The sequence below is a fragment of the Pempheris klunzingeri genome, chromosome 7, assembly GCF_042242105.1.
Source record: "Pempheris klunzingeri isolate RE-2024b chromosome 7, fPemKlu1.hap1, whole genome shotgun sequence".
NCBI lineage: Eukaryota > Metazoa > Chordata > Actinopteri > Acropomatiformes > Pempheridae > Pempheris > Pempheris klunzingeri.
The window spans coordinates 9,876,323-9,889,356 of NC_092018.1; the positions used below are offsets into that span (position 1 = coordinate 9,876,323).

At 40.6% G+C, this 13,034-nt stretch overlaps 1 protein-coding gene across 1 annotated transcript in view; it reads right to left on the reverse strand.

Moving 5' to 3' along the window:
- Positions 1 to 496: 496 nt before the first annotated feature.
- Positions 497 to 13,034, reverse strand: part of commd10 (COMM domain containing 10) — a 53,285-nt gene continuing 40,747 nt past the window's right edge. Inside the window, exons 6-7 of the mRNA XM_070833304.1 lie at positions 1,350 to 1,409; positions 497 to 1,056 (exon numbers count right to left, since the gene is read on the reverse strand). Of these exons, the coding sequence (XP_070689405.1) occupies positions 1,018 to 1,056; positions 1,350 to 1,409 (99 nt within the window). The 3' untranslated portion in view covers positions 497 to 1,017. The remainder of the gene's footprint in view (positions 1,057 to 1,349; positions 1,410 to 13,034) is intronic.

Sequence of the window (13,034 nt, forward strand, 5' to 3'; positions counted from 1 at the left end):
TGAACTTACAAATGTGTGTATCATGGGAAGGCTGACAGGTCTAATCAGTAGACAAAGAGCCATTGGTATGTCTCAATGGGTTGTGTTTACTAAAACTGCATGAGACAATAACACCTGGGAATCTCGGGACTCAATTTGGGATTGGAAGAGCAGAAGCCAGGAATTATGCGCAAAACACACACACACACATACACACTCACACACAGATGCAGTAAGGACAGTAAGGACAGGTGCATGAACAAGGACATGTTCATGCACTCATTTACAGACAGACACATGCATAAATACGTGCACACACAAACACACACACACACACACACACATACATACATACATACATACATACGCACACACAAACACATAAGCACACATACGCACACAGGAGGTCCACTGTGCCTCCCAGAACTCCCATCTGTTGAACCAGCAGTCCAGGTTGGTCTTAATGAGAAATAATGAGCCTTCACTAAATAACAACAGCTTGGATGGATTTCACCTCCACTTCAGATTTTATTAGAATGGCATGGATACTAGTTCATTCTCCAAGTTACAAAATCCATTTTTTTCAACTTTAAATTACATCTATTTTCATTTTATGTCCTTTTTCTAAGAGTCCAAATGACTCATTCAATATTGGTACATTAACATGTTATTAAACTAGTTTATAGGCCAAACAAACATTTAGTTACTCGCTGTGGGGGATAGAAAAACTTATATAGATATACATATATAAACTTGCTTCAGTACAGTTAATTTTCCCAACATTTCATTTGTGAAGACACAAAAGCCAAAACTAAAATTTTTCACACTGACCTCTCTAAGTTATGTGAACAAACCTGGATTAAAAGGAGCTCAAAAGAGAAAGAAACTCTATCCTTCAAATTTTGACATTTTTCTCAAACAAATCAGAGCAAGTATGGAGTTGCAAAGGCCTCTAACAGCTGGCATAGCTATCAGCAAAAACACTAACAACGTACATGTGCCTGTTTGTGTGTGTGGTTGTACAAAGAGCACCAGGCATCAAGTCAGGGAATCCAACTGGCCCTGCACGATTTCAAGCTGGAAGAGAGACGAGAAAAGGTTGAGTGTTTGGAGAAAAAAAAAAAAGAAATACACAGAAAGGAGCACGTGCACATGAAAAGGTACTGTAGAGAAAGTCAGACAGAAAAAAAAAGAAGAGAAAGAGGCAACAAAATGTATCAAAGTATGAAAGAGACAGGCAGGCAGATGGATTTTGTCAGGCAATGTCTGCCAATCAGGGTGAAATGCAACATGGACGATAGGCACTGAAACACAAAGATATAAATGCAATGCGACATGAAAGTGGATGCATACACTCTGAAATAACAGACCTTGTTGTAGAACTCAAGCAGCTCCTGGTGGTTAAATTCAACAAAAACGTTTTCCTGAACCTGGGTAGGGAGAGAGGGAGAGAAAGAGAGAGACAGAGAGGTAGGGTTAGAAGGGGTCATACAAGTGACAGGGAGGAAAAAAAAAACACCTGACAAATAAGCAAAATAGGTCCAGAGAAGTACGAGAACAGATGAACAGAGGATAAAAAAAAGCAGCAATAAGAGCACATGGGTAAGAGTCATTCGGTCGTCTTCTTGTGCTTTCTATAAAAACCTTCATTAATTATTACTGCTCTCCAGCCAGTATGTACTACCCTCTAACCCATCAGACTGGTTAAAAATACGCTGAAGGCAAAGTCACTGTCGACAAACTCATGGCGGGAGCACACATCGCTGTTTCTGTTCTATTCTGTTTGGCTTACTTTTAATAACAGCCTGCCTGCATCATATGTTGCCCTTGCTAAGTAAGTAGCATGATGAACAAAATATTGCTTCAACACATGAACTTCTGCAGAAACACTGCAAAGCGTGCAGCGTGATAAAGACAGCTAGGCGTACCATGGAACACCACGGAAACTATTTCATTTCTTGTTCACTTTTTCATGATAAATCTTAAACAGGCACTGTGTAGAACCTCTCATCAAGCAGCCCTTTTCATCATTCATTTAGCATACAAGGAGAAAGACAAGCTAACAAGTGTCTCATGTGGAGATTTGCCTCTAACTTTGAGTTATAAGCTAAAATTAGTGGGGGGCAATTGTTTATTATTTGGTTCACCTCTGGCCCTTTTGCTTTTTCTCCCTCCTTTCCAAAAAGACTGCAGGCTTTGCAAACTATCGAGGGGAAGGAGGTTGCGCAGATAAACATAAGAAACCAAGGGCAACCATCACTGGACTGCTCTCATCACCATCATCACCCCATCAGAAACGAAAGCTGAACAATAATCCACCCCCATTAGAGGGTGTAATGGCGAGACACTTTATCAACACCCATCATTGAGAAAATAGCTATAATGCGTGAGATGCTTTCTCGGTAGCACAGAATGAGAAGTGCAGTCAGCGCTGTCGTGCTGAATGTTGATAATAGCACTGAACTCCTAGCGCCAACTGAGAGTGCAGAGGAGGGCAGCGGAAGAAAGAACGAACAAAAGACAGACACAAAAACAAATAAAAAGACACTAAAATCACACAGGAGTTGTCCTATTGTACACTTGTACAGTGCTCCTCTCTGCAGTTTGGTGCTTAGAGACTACAGTAAGTGGAGCTTTAGGGCTTGAATCTAACTGGATGGCTGGTTGAGTGGGTGGAGGGAGACCATGTGTCACAGCAAATTAATGACAGAGACATTAATTAGAAGCAACGTTAAAAGTCCATAAAGGAGAGCACACAGGGAAAATGTTATCTCTTGTCAAAGCCTCCACTCCACGGCAGCTCCACAGCACAAGGGGAATGTAGGACAACCTTGAAATTAGCTATGGCTGCATTGACAGCATCTGCGTGACAGGTAATAAAACAACTTATTAAAGTGTTGTTACCAGGTGAAACACAATGAAAAAAATATGCAAATCAATATAATTCTACAAGCTGATGAACAATTTCACAGAGTAAACAAGGTTGTTGTTAGGATATGATTTGATTTAAGATAAAAAATTGGACATGCGGCTGCATTAGTTGAGTGATGAACACAGCCTGTGCTTCCAACAGCACTAATTTGAGTCGCAGTTCACACCTCTCAGTTTGCTATTGATCTCCACTGTGGCAAACACTATTATAATGAGAAGAGACCAGCCCTGCATAATCAGTTATTTGTGTGCTTAGGTCACAATTACACCAGCTGAGTTGGAAAAAAATATAAACACTCATCAGCTAAGTGAGCTGTCTCTATCATTGTCTGACAGAGGTGAAACAGGGGGCAACCGAAAATGCAGTTTGGGTGCATGAAATATGATGTCGATCAAAACTAAGCTACAATAAAGTGAAGACAACAAACCAGACTGTAACACTTCCTGTCTGTTACACAGGGGTTGAGGATGAAAGTGTGCTTGTGTGTGCGTTTGTCCTTATGTGAATGTGAAACTGAGTGTGTTCTGACAAGAATTTCCAGGTACTGCTTGGTAGGTGTGTATGAAACAAAGAAGTGAGAGAGAGATCAGTTTTGTCTTGGGAACATATGCACAATGGTATGTGTATGAGTGTGTGTGTGTGTGTGTGTGTTTTGGCCCATCCCATTGTTCCTAAGGGTTGAGATTTTGCCAGACAGTAACCCAACAAGGCTCTGACAGATCTAGGCTAACACTAATGGGGATAGGATGCATCATCACAGCCCTATACAATCAGTATCCACACACACACACACACTTCTTATCTGTCGCTGTGCCAGAATCCTGTATGTCAGGAAACAGAAAACAGGATTAACCCATGAAGATAGTCATGAATTCACTTGCATCTGGTGTTCCATATGCACAACATGTTGAGTATACCGTTACAATATAGGCTACACACTAAGGGAAATCCATGACATGAGAGAGAATAAACTAACAAAAACAAAAAAAAAACTCAAGGGAATTTCTCCCATCTTATCCTTATAACTCGCTGAAAAGTGGGACTAAATATTCTTTTGCAGCTCTCAGTGCAAGCCTAATAGCTTTCGACAAGGTTAGTTGTTCAATTCCCTAGATGAGCCAACAAAGTCAGGGAGGGATAATTGTGACAGAAGCTCTGTATGGATTACTGCATAAGCCCTCAAACTCAAACTGAGAATACCACAATTTTAAGAAAATTCTGGTTTAATATAACCTTGGTATTACGCTCATAGCTTTGGCCTTCTTTTTAGCAATCAGTACATTGTACTCATCAAGTTAGTTTCTGAAATCTGGGAGTGTGATAACACAGCTAAAAAAAAGTTATTTGGAAGAGGAAACAAAGATCAACAGTAGAATTATTACCACTATTCTTCACAGTTTAAAAACTGACATTCCTGCTTCAACTGTGAACTGCTACACTCCCTTTGGTTGTGCCAAGGGGAGTGTGGTAAATAATCTGCTTAAAGTGTGGCCTTTCTATGCTCACAAGTGCGCCATGACTCAAGGGACGGCAATGTTGGCAGTTGCTCAGTAAACCACTTTGGCCCAGCCTGAAATGTCCAAACAATCATCGTCATGAAACCTTGTGTAGACATTCATGGTCCTCAGAGCATGAAGCTTATTGTCTTTTTATAACCTAGCTTTTCATCTATCACCACCTTTGGGTTGACAATTTTGTTTTTTAGTGACATCCCCTCCAACATTTCATCTGGAGTCACAGATATGTCAAAGTTTTCACTTAAAGTATACAGTGATTTAGGTAAGAATTTTGGACTTTTGGCCTCTTGCGCCACCAGCAGATTAACATTTAGAGTCCAGAGTGGAAAGTCTGAACAACTGTTCGATGGATTTTGCAATTTGATGCAGATATTCATGTTATGGTGAACCTTTGCGGTCTCCTGAATATTCATATAGCTCCATCATCAGGTCCCACCTTCAGTAGATTCCCTTTGGTTTATCTGTCTGACAGATCCGTTTTCTTTACAGTGAGTCTCACAGCCTCACGGAGCCGCATTAGGCTGCATTCAGACCAACTTGGATTTCATTTGAATGAAGCCTGTCCGCCCACACAGCTCATATTCATTATGGATCATATTTCTTTATCTCACCAACACAGCCCACTTCTCTGTCTTCCATGGAGCTGATGTTGGTCTGAATGCCTGCTTAGTCCTGTTCCTATATATTCAGATTCTTTGCGCTCAAGAGTTTTTCCCCATTGGATCTGGTAGCAGTGAAGTTACATGTTTCCAGATCTCAGAACAATGACCACACTGATTCTAGAAATAGAAATGATGGCCAGGTCTACAAAAACAATATGCAAGTTGCACAATAATAACCCAGAATTCCTCTTTAGATAAATGCAAAACTGAAAACGTCCCAACAAACTGTACAACCTATAAATGCTGCATTAACTCATGTCAAAACGAGATCAACTATAAGATTTTTGGTTTTCAACAAGGGTTTTGTTTCTTTAGTGAGCCAATCAATGTATTACAATTGATAAAAGAATGATATGTTCAACAAGCGGTTGCTTTTATCCCATCAAGTGGTTACTGGTGTCAGTAATGCCACTTTATATAAGGCTGTAGTGTACGGCATCGAGCAGCGATATCCTCATACCACAAGCAGCCTGTGTGAATGGGGCTGGGTGGATGCAAAAAGGCTCTCTTCATCAATTATTTGCCTCAGTGCAATAAAGACTAGCTTGGATTTGAAACACTTGTCAAAGCAGTGAATTTTTTTGCTGAGTGCCTGTCTGAAACTGAATTTTTTACTTCTCACTGATAAAAGCAAAGAAAGACAGGGTGGGAATAAGGAGAGGGAGAAAAAGATGACAAGGAAGAGAGATTGACAAAAACAAAGAGGGGAGGGGAGGAATAGATATGAGAGGAATGTGCAGCAAAGTGAAAGCCAGGGTGAAAGCCAAGTGAGGAGACACTATGACAGAGAATGGGAGCTTAAGTAAAATAATGAAAAATTGTGATAACTCAAGAGAGCGTTCGTAATAACAAACTACCAAAGCATCAAACATCAAACTGTAAAGAATTCACTAACAGAAAGGACGTGACTTATATTGAGAAATTTAACATCAAATCTAATATAACAACAAAGCTGTCTATAAATTGACAGAGAGAGAAAAAGAGAAATGGGACAACACTTTTTAGTGTCTATGAAACTGTCTGCTGGGTGAAGGAATCTTAAAATATGCATGGCTAAGTCCGTACCAGACAGACACGAAGTGAAGCAAATCAGGCTCAAGTGTCAACAACAAGTGCCAATCAATCTTTGACAGTATGGTGAAATGATGTGTACTTGTGTGAAACTTTGTGTGTGTCTTGAAGAAAGACAGATGAGTGTCTGAGATGTACTGTATGTATGCACAGACAGCCTCTTTAAATCATCATCAGTAGAATTCAAAAAACTGTACCATTCTCTTTGCTGTTGTAGAAGTCGTATGTCTCATTACATTTGAAAACTCCGGTCCACAGTGCATGGTACAATGACATGGTTAATTTATATTCATGTAACAAACATGATGGGTGTTTTGTTTGGCTCTGTAGCATTTAATTTGTAGCTTGGTACTCTGCTTGTTCTACTCTGCTTGTTTTTATATATTATCTCATTCATCAGCCTCTCCTCAGGACATAAAAATAGGGTCCAGGAAGACCTATTTGAGTGATACATCAGTGAGTTTGGATGCTTATCAGACACAGGACAAGGATTTATAACACTGTGAGGCATAATTTTACAACTCTGCGAAGTACTGAGGATGAACTAAACAGAGGCGTACACTCGTTATAGTACAAATTGTATTCCAGTGGGTGCTCTTGCACTTGAGTGGTCAACACAGTGCATTGTTGGTAGAAGATACGTTGTTTTACAGTAGCTCATCTTTTTTGTCAGATGAACTTGAAGGAAGAGGCAGCAACACAGCATACTGTCAATCTGAACATTTGACCCTACAGCATGGGGAGGTCTATTGTGACTAACTGATGCAGCAGCTACGATATGATTAACCTGACTGCAAGTGCCTGGTGTCTGGTGGAGGACCTAGCCTGATGAAACTGGATGTGCCAACTCGGTGGAGTTCTTTTAACCTAGTCTATCCGGAAATTATGTCACATTCATACCCTTACTTAGCGGGAAAAAAAACATGAAAAAAAGATGTTGGAACAATTTAAATAGCAGGAAATTTGAACACAATGGAAATTCCCGCTAATCAAAAAAGCATGTCCTGTTCATAATTCAAAAAAATGTAAAGCATGCATATTTTTTTAGGCCTTGATGTATCCCACTTGGCATCACAAATGACATAAATGTTTCAATGCATGCATTGCATTACCTGATTTTGGCGGTTCAGAGTATTTAAAATTAAAATGATATGCTACCACAATCAGCACTTCTTAAAAAAGCACAAAACATGCTGCAGTCCATCCCTGCTACAGTGCTCTCCTGCTTCTTTCAACATGGCAGCAGCACAGCATTAAAAAAGCATCAAAAGAAGGGGTTACTGTGTTTTTTGCCTGCCCAAGTGCTCTGCAGAGAGAGGTCCTCAGTGACTTTGCTACATTATCTGTCTTCTGTGACTATGAGCTCTTTGACAGTTTGTCCAATTGGATCTCTATGCCACTGCCTGGTCGTTGACTTTTGCCTGACAGAGAGAAATCTTGACAGTGAAAGACAAAGAGACAGAACGAGGGATGGAATGCACAGGAGGTTTAGCTGTCAGACTTTGGCAACCCTTTATTCCTCCTACTCTCAACACACACACTTATAACAAATACACCCTTCCCTTTCTTCACTGCTTCACTGTAATTTACACACACACACACACACACACAAGCACACACTCTTCTTTGTTTTTTTGTTTTTTTTGGCGTCACCACAGATCCTGACCCGAAGGAATCTACAATCCTCGTATGTTGCCATGGGTACAAACATCAGTGCGAAAACCTGATGACTGAATGACGTTGGTCTATCTTTCAATCTGGTCTATCAACTTGTCGGCATGCTTGACAACTTTTCAGTCCCTCTGTCTGTTGACCAGCGAACAGCAACCTTAGTATATGTGTCATTACTGTTTGTCAGAAAGCTTACAATACATGCATGTCTGCCAACCTGTCTGCCTGTCCTCATCTCTGTCTTTGTGCCAACCTACTTTCACAAGCTTCGCTGGCTGTCTGAACTGCATTCTGCCATTCTGCTGAAGGATAATCTGCGAGGCTATTTTATGAGGAGAGTTGTCTGTTAATGGGCATGCATGCAGGTGGCAGTATAAAAATAAAACTGTGACATGAAGACACTTTGTAATATTTTACACAAACTGGTTTATTGTGTGGAATAAATTGGAATCGCATCATCACTGATATTCTTTTTATTTTTTCAATAAGAAATTAAGTGAGATGAAATAACTCATAACTCATCTGCTGTCTTTGTTTTTTGAAAGCCAACAACCATGACCTTATTGAGACATTAAGCAAATGTGGACACACTTTGCTTTGCTTGTATATAAGAGTGTGTTTGGGGCACTCAAAGATGCTTGTGTGTGTGCGCGTGTGTGTGCGTGTGTGCATGTGCATGTGTGTTTGTTCAGCTGCATAGGTGTCTGTCACTAAAAACAGATACTCTGACAAAGACAGCTGCGCTGTCAAAACAGTCTTTTAATGTCTCAATAAAGATTTTTGTTGTTTGCTTCAGTGCTACAGGTGCGCTGCCTCCTCTTTTATGTTGTGAGTGTTTCTATCCATCTGTCTGCGCCTCATCAACAGTGTTGAGGTTTGCATAGATTGCGGCCACCTGATTCACTCTGGACGAAGAGGAACGCAGATGGGGAATTGGAGACTGGTCAAAGGTTCATCTGAGGAGAATAACAGATACCAAATTGGCCTGAGTATTATGCTGAGGTTAATGAATAGCTTTCTGCTCATTATGACACACTAATCAAACTAAATGTAATATATCACACATCTAATACATTTTACAAACAAGAAGAAGATGGCATAATAAGGCAATTACAGTGTGGTGACTACTGACCCCCCCAAACATTCAAAATGACATGATCTATTAGAACCAGCATTTCTCAAACTCAGGCATGCTGCTGGGTATTCCCTTACCCAGTCAGCTGGCAGGATATTGTGAGTGTGTGCATATGCAGACTATTAGCATTTGGACAGAATTTACCGTAAACTGTGATTAACTTGCATGTAAGTGGTCGGTAGTGGGTGTAATGAAACTTCATCAAAGTCCCTGACACTAAACCTTTGCCATTTTTAAAAATATTCGCTTTGCTCTCAAATGCTGTCTTTTCTCAAGCTCCAAACTGTTGAAGAAGGTTTATCCAACAAAACATTGCTTACTTTCACAGTGACAGAGGCAGCATCCCAGAATATTTTGCTATTACACTACATCTAAATAATACTTATTATCAGTGGTGTGTAAATACTGTCCATCACTCTTATATTTGTATCCCATTGTTAGCTGTAAGGAAGGATATAAAGTCTAAATTTGCTTTTTTTATGTTCTCCAGCAAGTTACTGTTCTTTGGTACTTTTACTTTTTTGTTTACCCACTTTCCCTTATCCTCTTTCGATCCATCTTACTTGTGATTTCCTACCATTTGAAACAACTGACAGCGCAATCTGACCTGAAGATCCAATCAACCCAATCACACCAATGAAAAAAATGAAATGGAAAAATGGAAATCTATATTTCCACGACGACCTGGCAAACCTCATCCGCTGATGGAAATCATGTGATAGGATCAAAAGCCTCAGAGGGTGCTGAATGGAGCTTGAGGTGAGATTGTTTTGTCAGTTCCCAGAATGTTCTGCATCCCCCAGGGAATATGAATGAACTTTCTGTATTTATCTCTAAGTGTAGATGGAGAAAGCAGAAGCAGGAGTTTACCAATCACGAGAAAATTAGTCTTACTCAACAAAAGTGACCCTTTGTTGTTTGAGGAAGCTTCAGTCAGTAAAGGAACTCTTTTCTCTGCTTCTTCCATGGTGGTTTTCTAACATATGACTACCATAATGCAGAGTGAAACCCTTGACTTTTAGTCAGAGACCTCGAGTTAACAATTTATGTTTTAGGTGTGTAACATTATGCTACTAAACTCAATTGTAGAGGAGGTGAACTGGTCAACTGGTGTGCTTGGTTGGATCAGGTGACTGTAAAATGTACCACTGAGCAATAAAATGGGTCCTGAATTTCAATGAACATATTCAGTAACTTTGGATTTGGGAATTTTTTTTCTTCTATGTCAGTTTTCTTGGAATTATTCAGCAAACACTGCAGCCTGTAACATTACACAAAACTGTATTGTGCCAGTCAACAACAACAAAAAGTAAAAATGACCATGTTTAATCTTCCCATGACCGTTTGGTCCCATGGCCGTTGAGAAAAACAGCTTGTAGGAGCAACATAATGCACAGCGCATTGATGCTGAAAGGGGGGCACCATGAACTGGTATCCACATCCACAACGGTGCCCTGTAGCCATTGCACAATGACAGACATGGAACCTCAAAACGTCAGCCATTCACTAAAAGCCTGTCGACTACAACAAATGAGAGCTGTCAAACACGGACACTAGAAACTGTCAATCACCTCTGGTATTTATAACAGAAATGAGCCAAAGCTGATATGTGCACACACATGCAGGCCTACAAAAACACAAATATACGGTCCTATTTTTCCTAAATATATCAATAGAAGAGAATAAGAAGGGAGAGGAGTTATTTTCCAATCTTCATTCTTCATGACATACAAGAGATGACATGACGGAAAACACTTCCTGTACAGTAAGGGGCCCCCAGAATACACGTAAAGGAGCCAACTTGTCACTCAGTCTTTCTAATGTCTTGGAGACATTTGGAGAAAACACGTGGGAATGAATTGGCCTAGAACATTACATCAGTTTGAATGTCTCATCCCTCTGAACTTTTTCTTACTTTTTCAACTGGCCCTTTGATAACACTCTCATTCAATCTAAACCCTGAAAACTGCAGGGAGTAAATAACAGCATAGAAGGGTGAAGTGTATGCTGCTACCAAGTGGGAGACAGCGGGAACTTTTCAACAATCAAAAGAAAAACAAGGGAGGCAAAACAGTAAACAAGCCAGTCTTTTGCTTTGTTTTGTGTGGAGACAGGAGCTGGGGGAGGTAGCAGGTTCCAGGCCTGACAGGATGAATTCCCGAAAACACACCAGGACACACAGACACACACACATGAAAGACTGCACATATACAGTTCACTCATGGGCATGTATAACCACAAGCATGTACGGGTACAAAGGCCCACACACACACACACACACACACACAACAACACAAACAAAAATCAAACATACACAGTGAAGACTACAGTACAAATAAAAACACAAACTTGCACGTGTGTGTGCATATACACTAACAGTCTCTTCCATGAATGGATTATGACCTGGATGTTATTTAACACTATTGATAATATAAAAGCGTTGTTACAGTTGCAACTGTTTTTTTTTTTCATACAGTCAAATTTTCAGTGTTTAGGTAGGTCAAATTAAAGTGGAAGTCAGACAATGTTTTTGCTTTAACCTCATTATGGGGTAAATGTTAGTTGCACAGTGTAGTGACACCATCAGCATTTAGACCGGTTCCCTATAAGCCTTGCTTTCACTACACAATCCTGCATATTTTAAATCATCAACTAAATTAAGTAATTAATTAACTTTATCATAACACCCTATAGCCTATGCATAACACTGAGACCAGGGTTTCCTGTTCATTGTGGCATTCATATAGGTTGTTTCTTGCCAGGTTGCTGGCTGCTAGCATTATTCATGTTGCTAATGCTAGTATTAGCAGATGGTATTCTTTCTACTTGATCAGATTGTTTCAAAATCACTTCATCTCTCTGTGTCTGCTTCTTCCTGTTAATATGCTACTGTCTCCCTGTCCCTCTCTCATCTTCAATCCATCTCTTGTTGGCAAGATGCATCATCCTCTCTTGATGTACTCCTTTTCTTTATCTCTGTAACTTCGCCTCAGCTCCTGTCTCCCCTTGCATTAAGTGATGCCTTGTTATAAACAGCCCATCAGTGAGCTGTCCATCCGTAGCCCGGCCGTGGACTGACATTTATTAAGAGTCAGCTCTGCCCGCAGTCTCCCTGCCTCTCTCCGCATCCCCACATGAATACAGAGGACCAATTAGAGAAGGAACAGGGCATATGTCTACATGCTCGAAGAGGCAAGGCCACAAACACAAACAAACACCCAAACAGACACGGTAGACAGATGGAGGGACGGATGGAGGAAGAGAAGGAAACAGAGGAACAGGAGAGGAGAGGAATAGGGAGAGAGGAGTGGAGAGTGAGAGTGGTAGAGTGGAGAGAGTGGTATATATCTCACTAATAGATATTTATGCAACACAAAATTAACAGTTAATTTTCATTGAAATGGCAACACTGCCTACTGTGCTACATGGGTGCAGTAACAAAGCCTGAAGACAACTGTGTGCTGTGAATAAAAGTGGCATTACAAACTTGCTTAACAAAAACACAGCAGCTTTATTCAAGACATTAAACACACTGGGACATCCTGTGTATTCAACAACGATGAGGCTTGACATTTATGAACAGCATGAGGTAGCTACCGGGGCTAAACAAATAACATCCTAGGTGGTGGGCTAAATAGGACGGCTGTTTTGCCTATTGGTTTTTGTCTCGCATGGATGAGGTCACCTATGTCCTGTCTGTGCAGTTTCAGTGTGTATGCTTGTTCTTTATTTGTGTGTGTGTGTGTGTATTGTCCATCCACCTCCCCAATTAGAATCCTCCACATCCTGTGTTGCGGTTTGGGACGATGGGAACATGACTACGCTTCCAGCGGAGCGTACTGCTCCCACATCCACCTCTTGAAGCTTCACATGCTACGCAGCAAGACACAGTGCAACATGAGCACGAGTGACACTTGTTGATGATGATGATCTGTGAGGGATCTGTTCATATATTAATCACTGGGAGGAGACAGGAAGACAGGGAGACAGAGAAAGAAAGAGAGCCCCAACAGACCTGGAGTCTGGAACAAAGCTGGTTTCCTATGTCTGCTTTAGTATTTAATTTT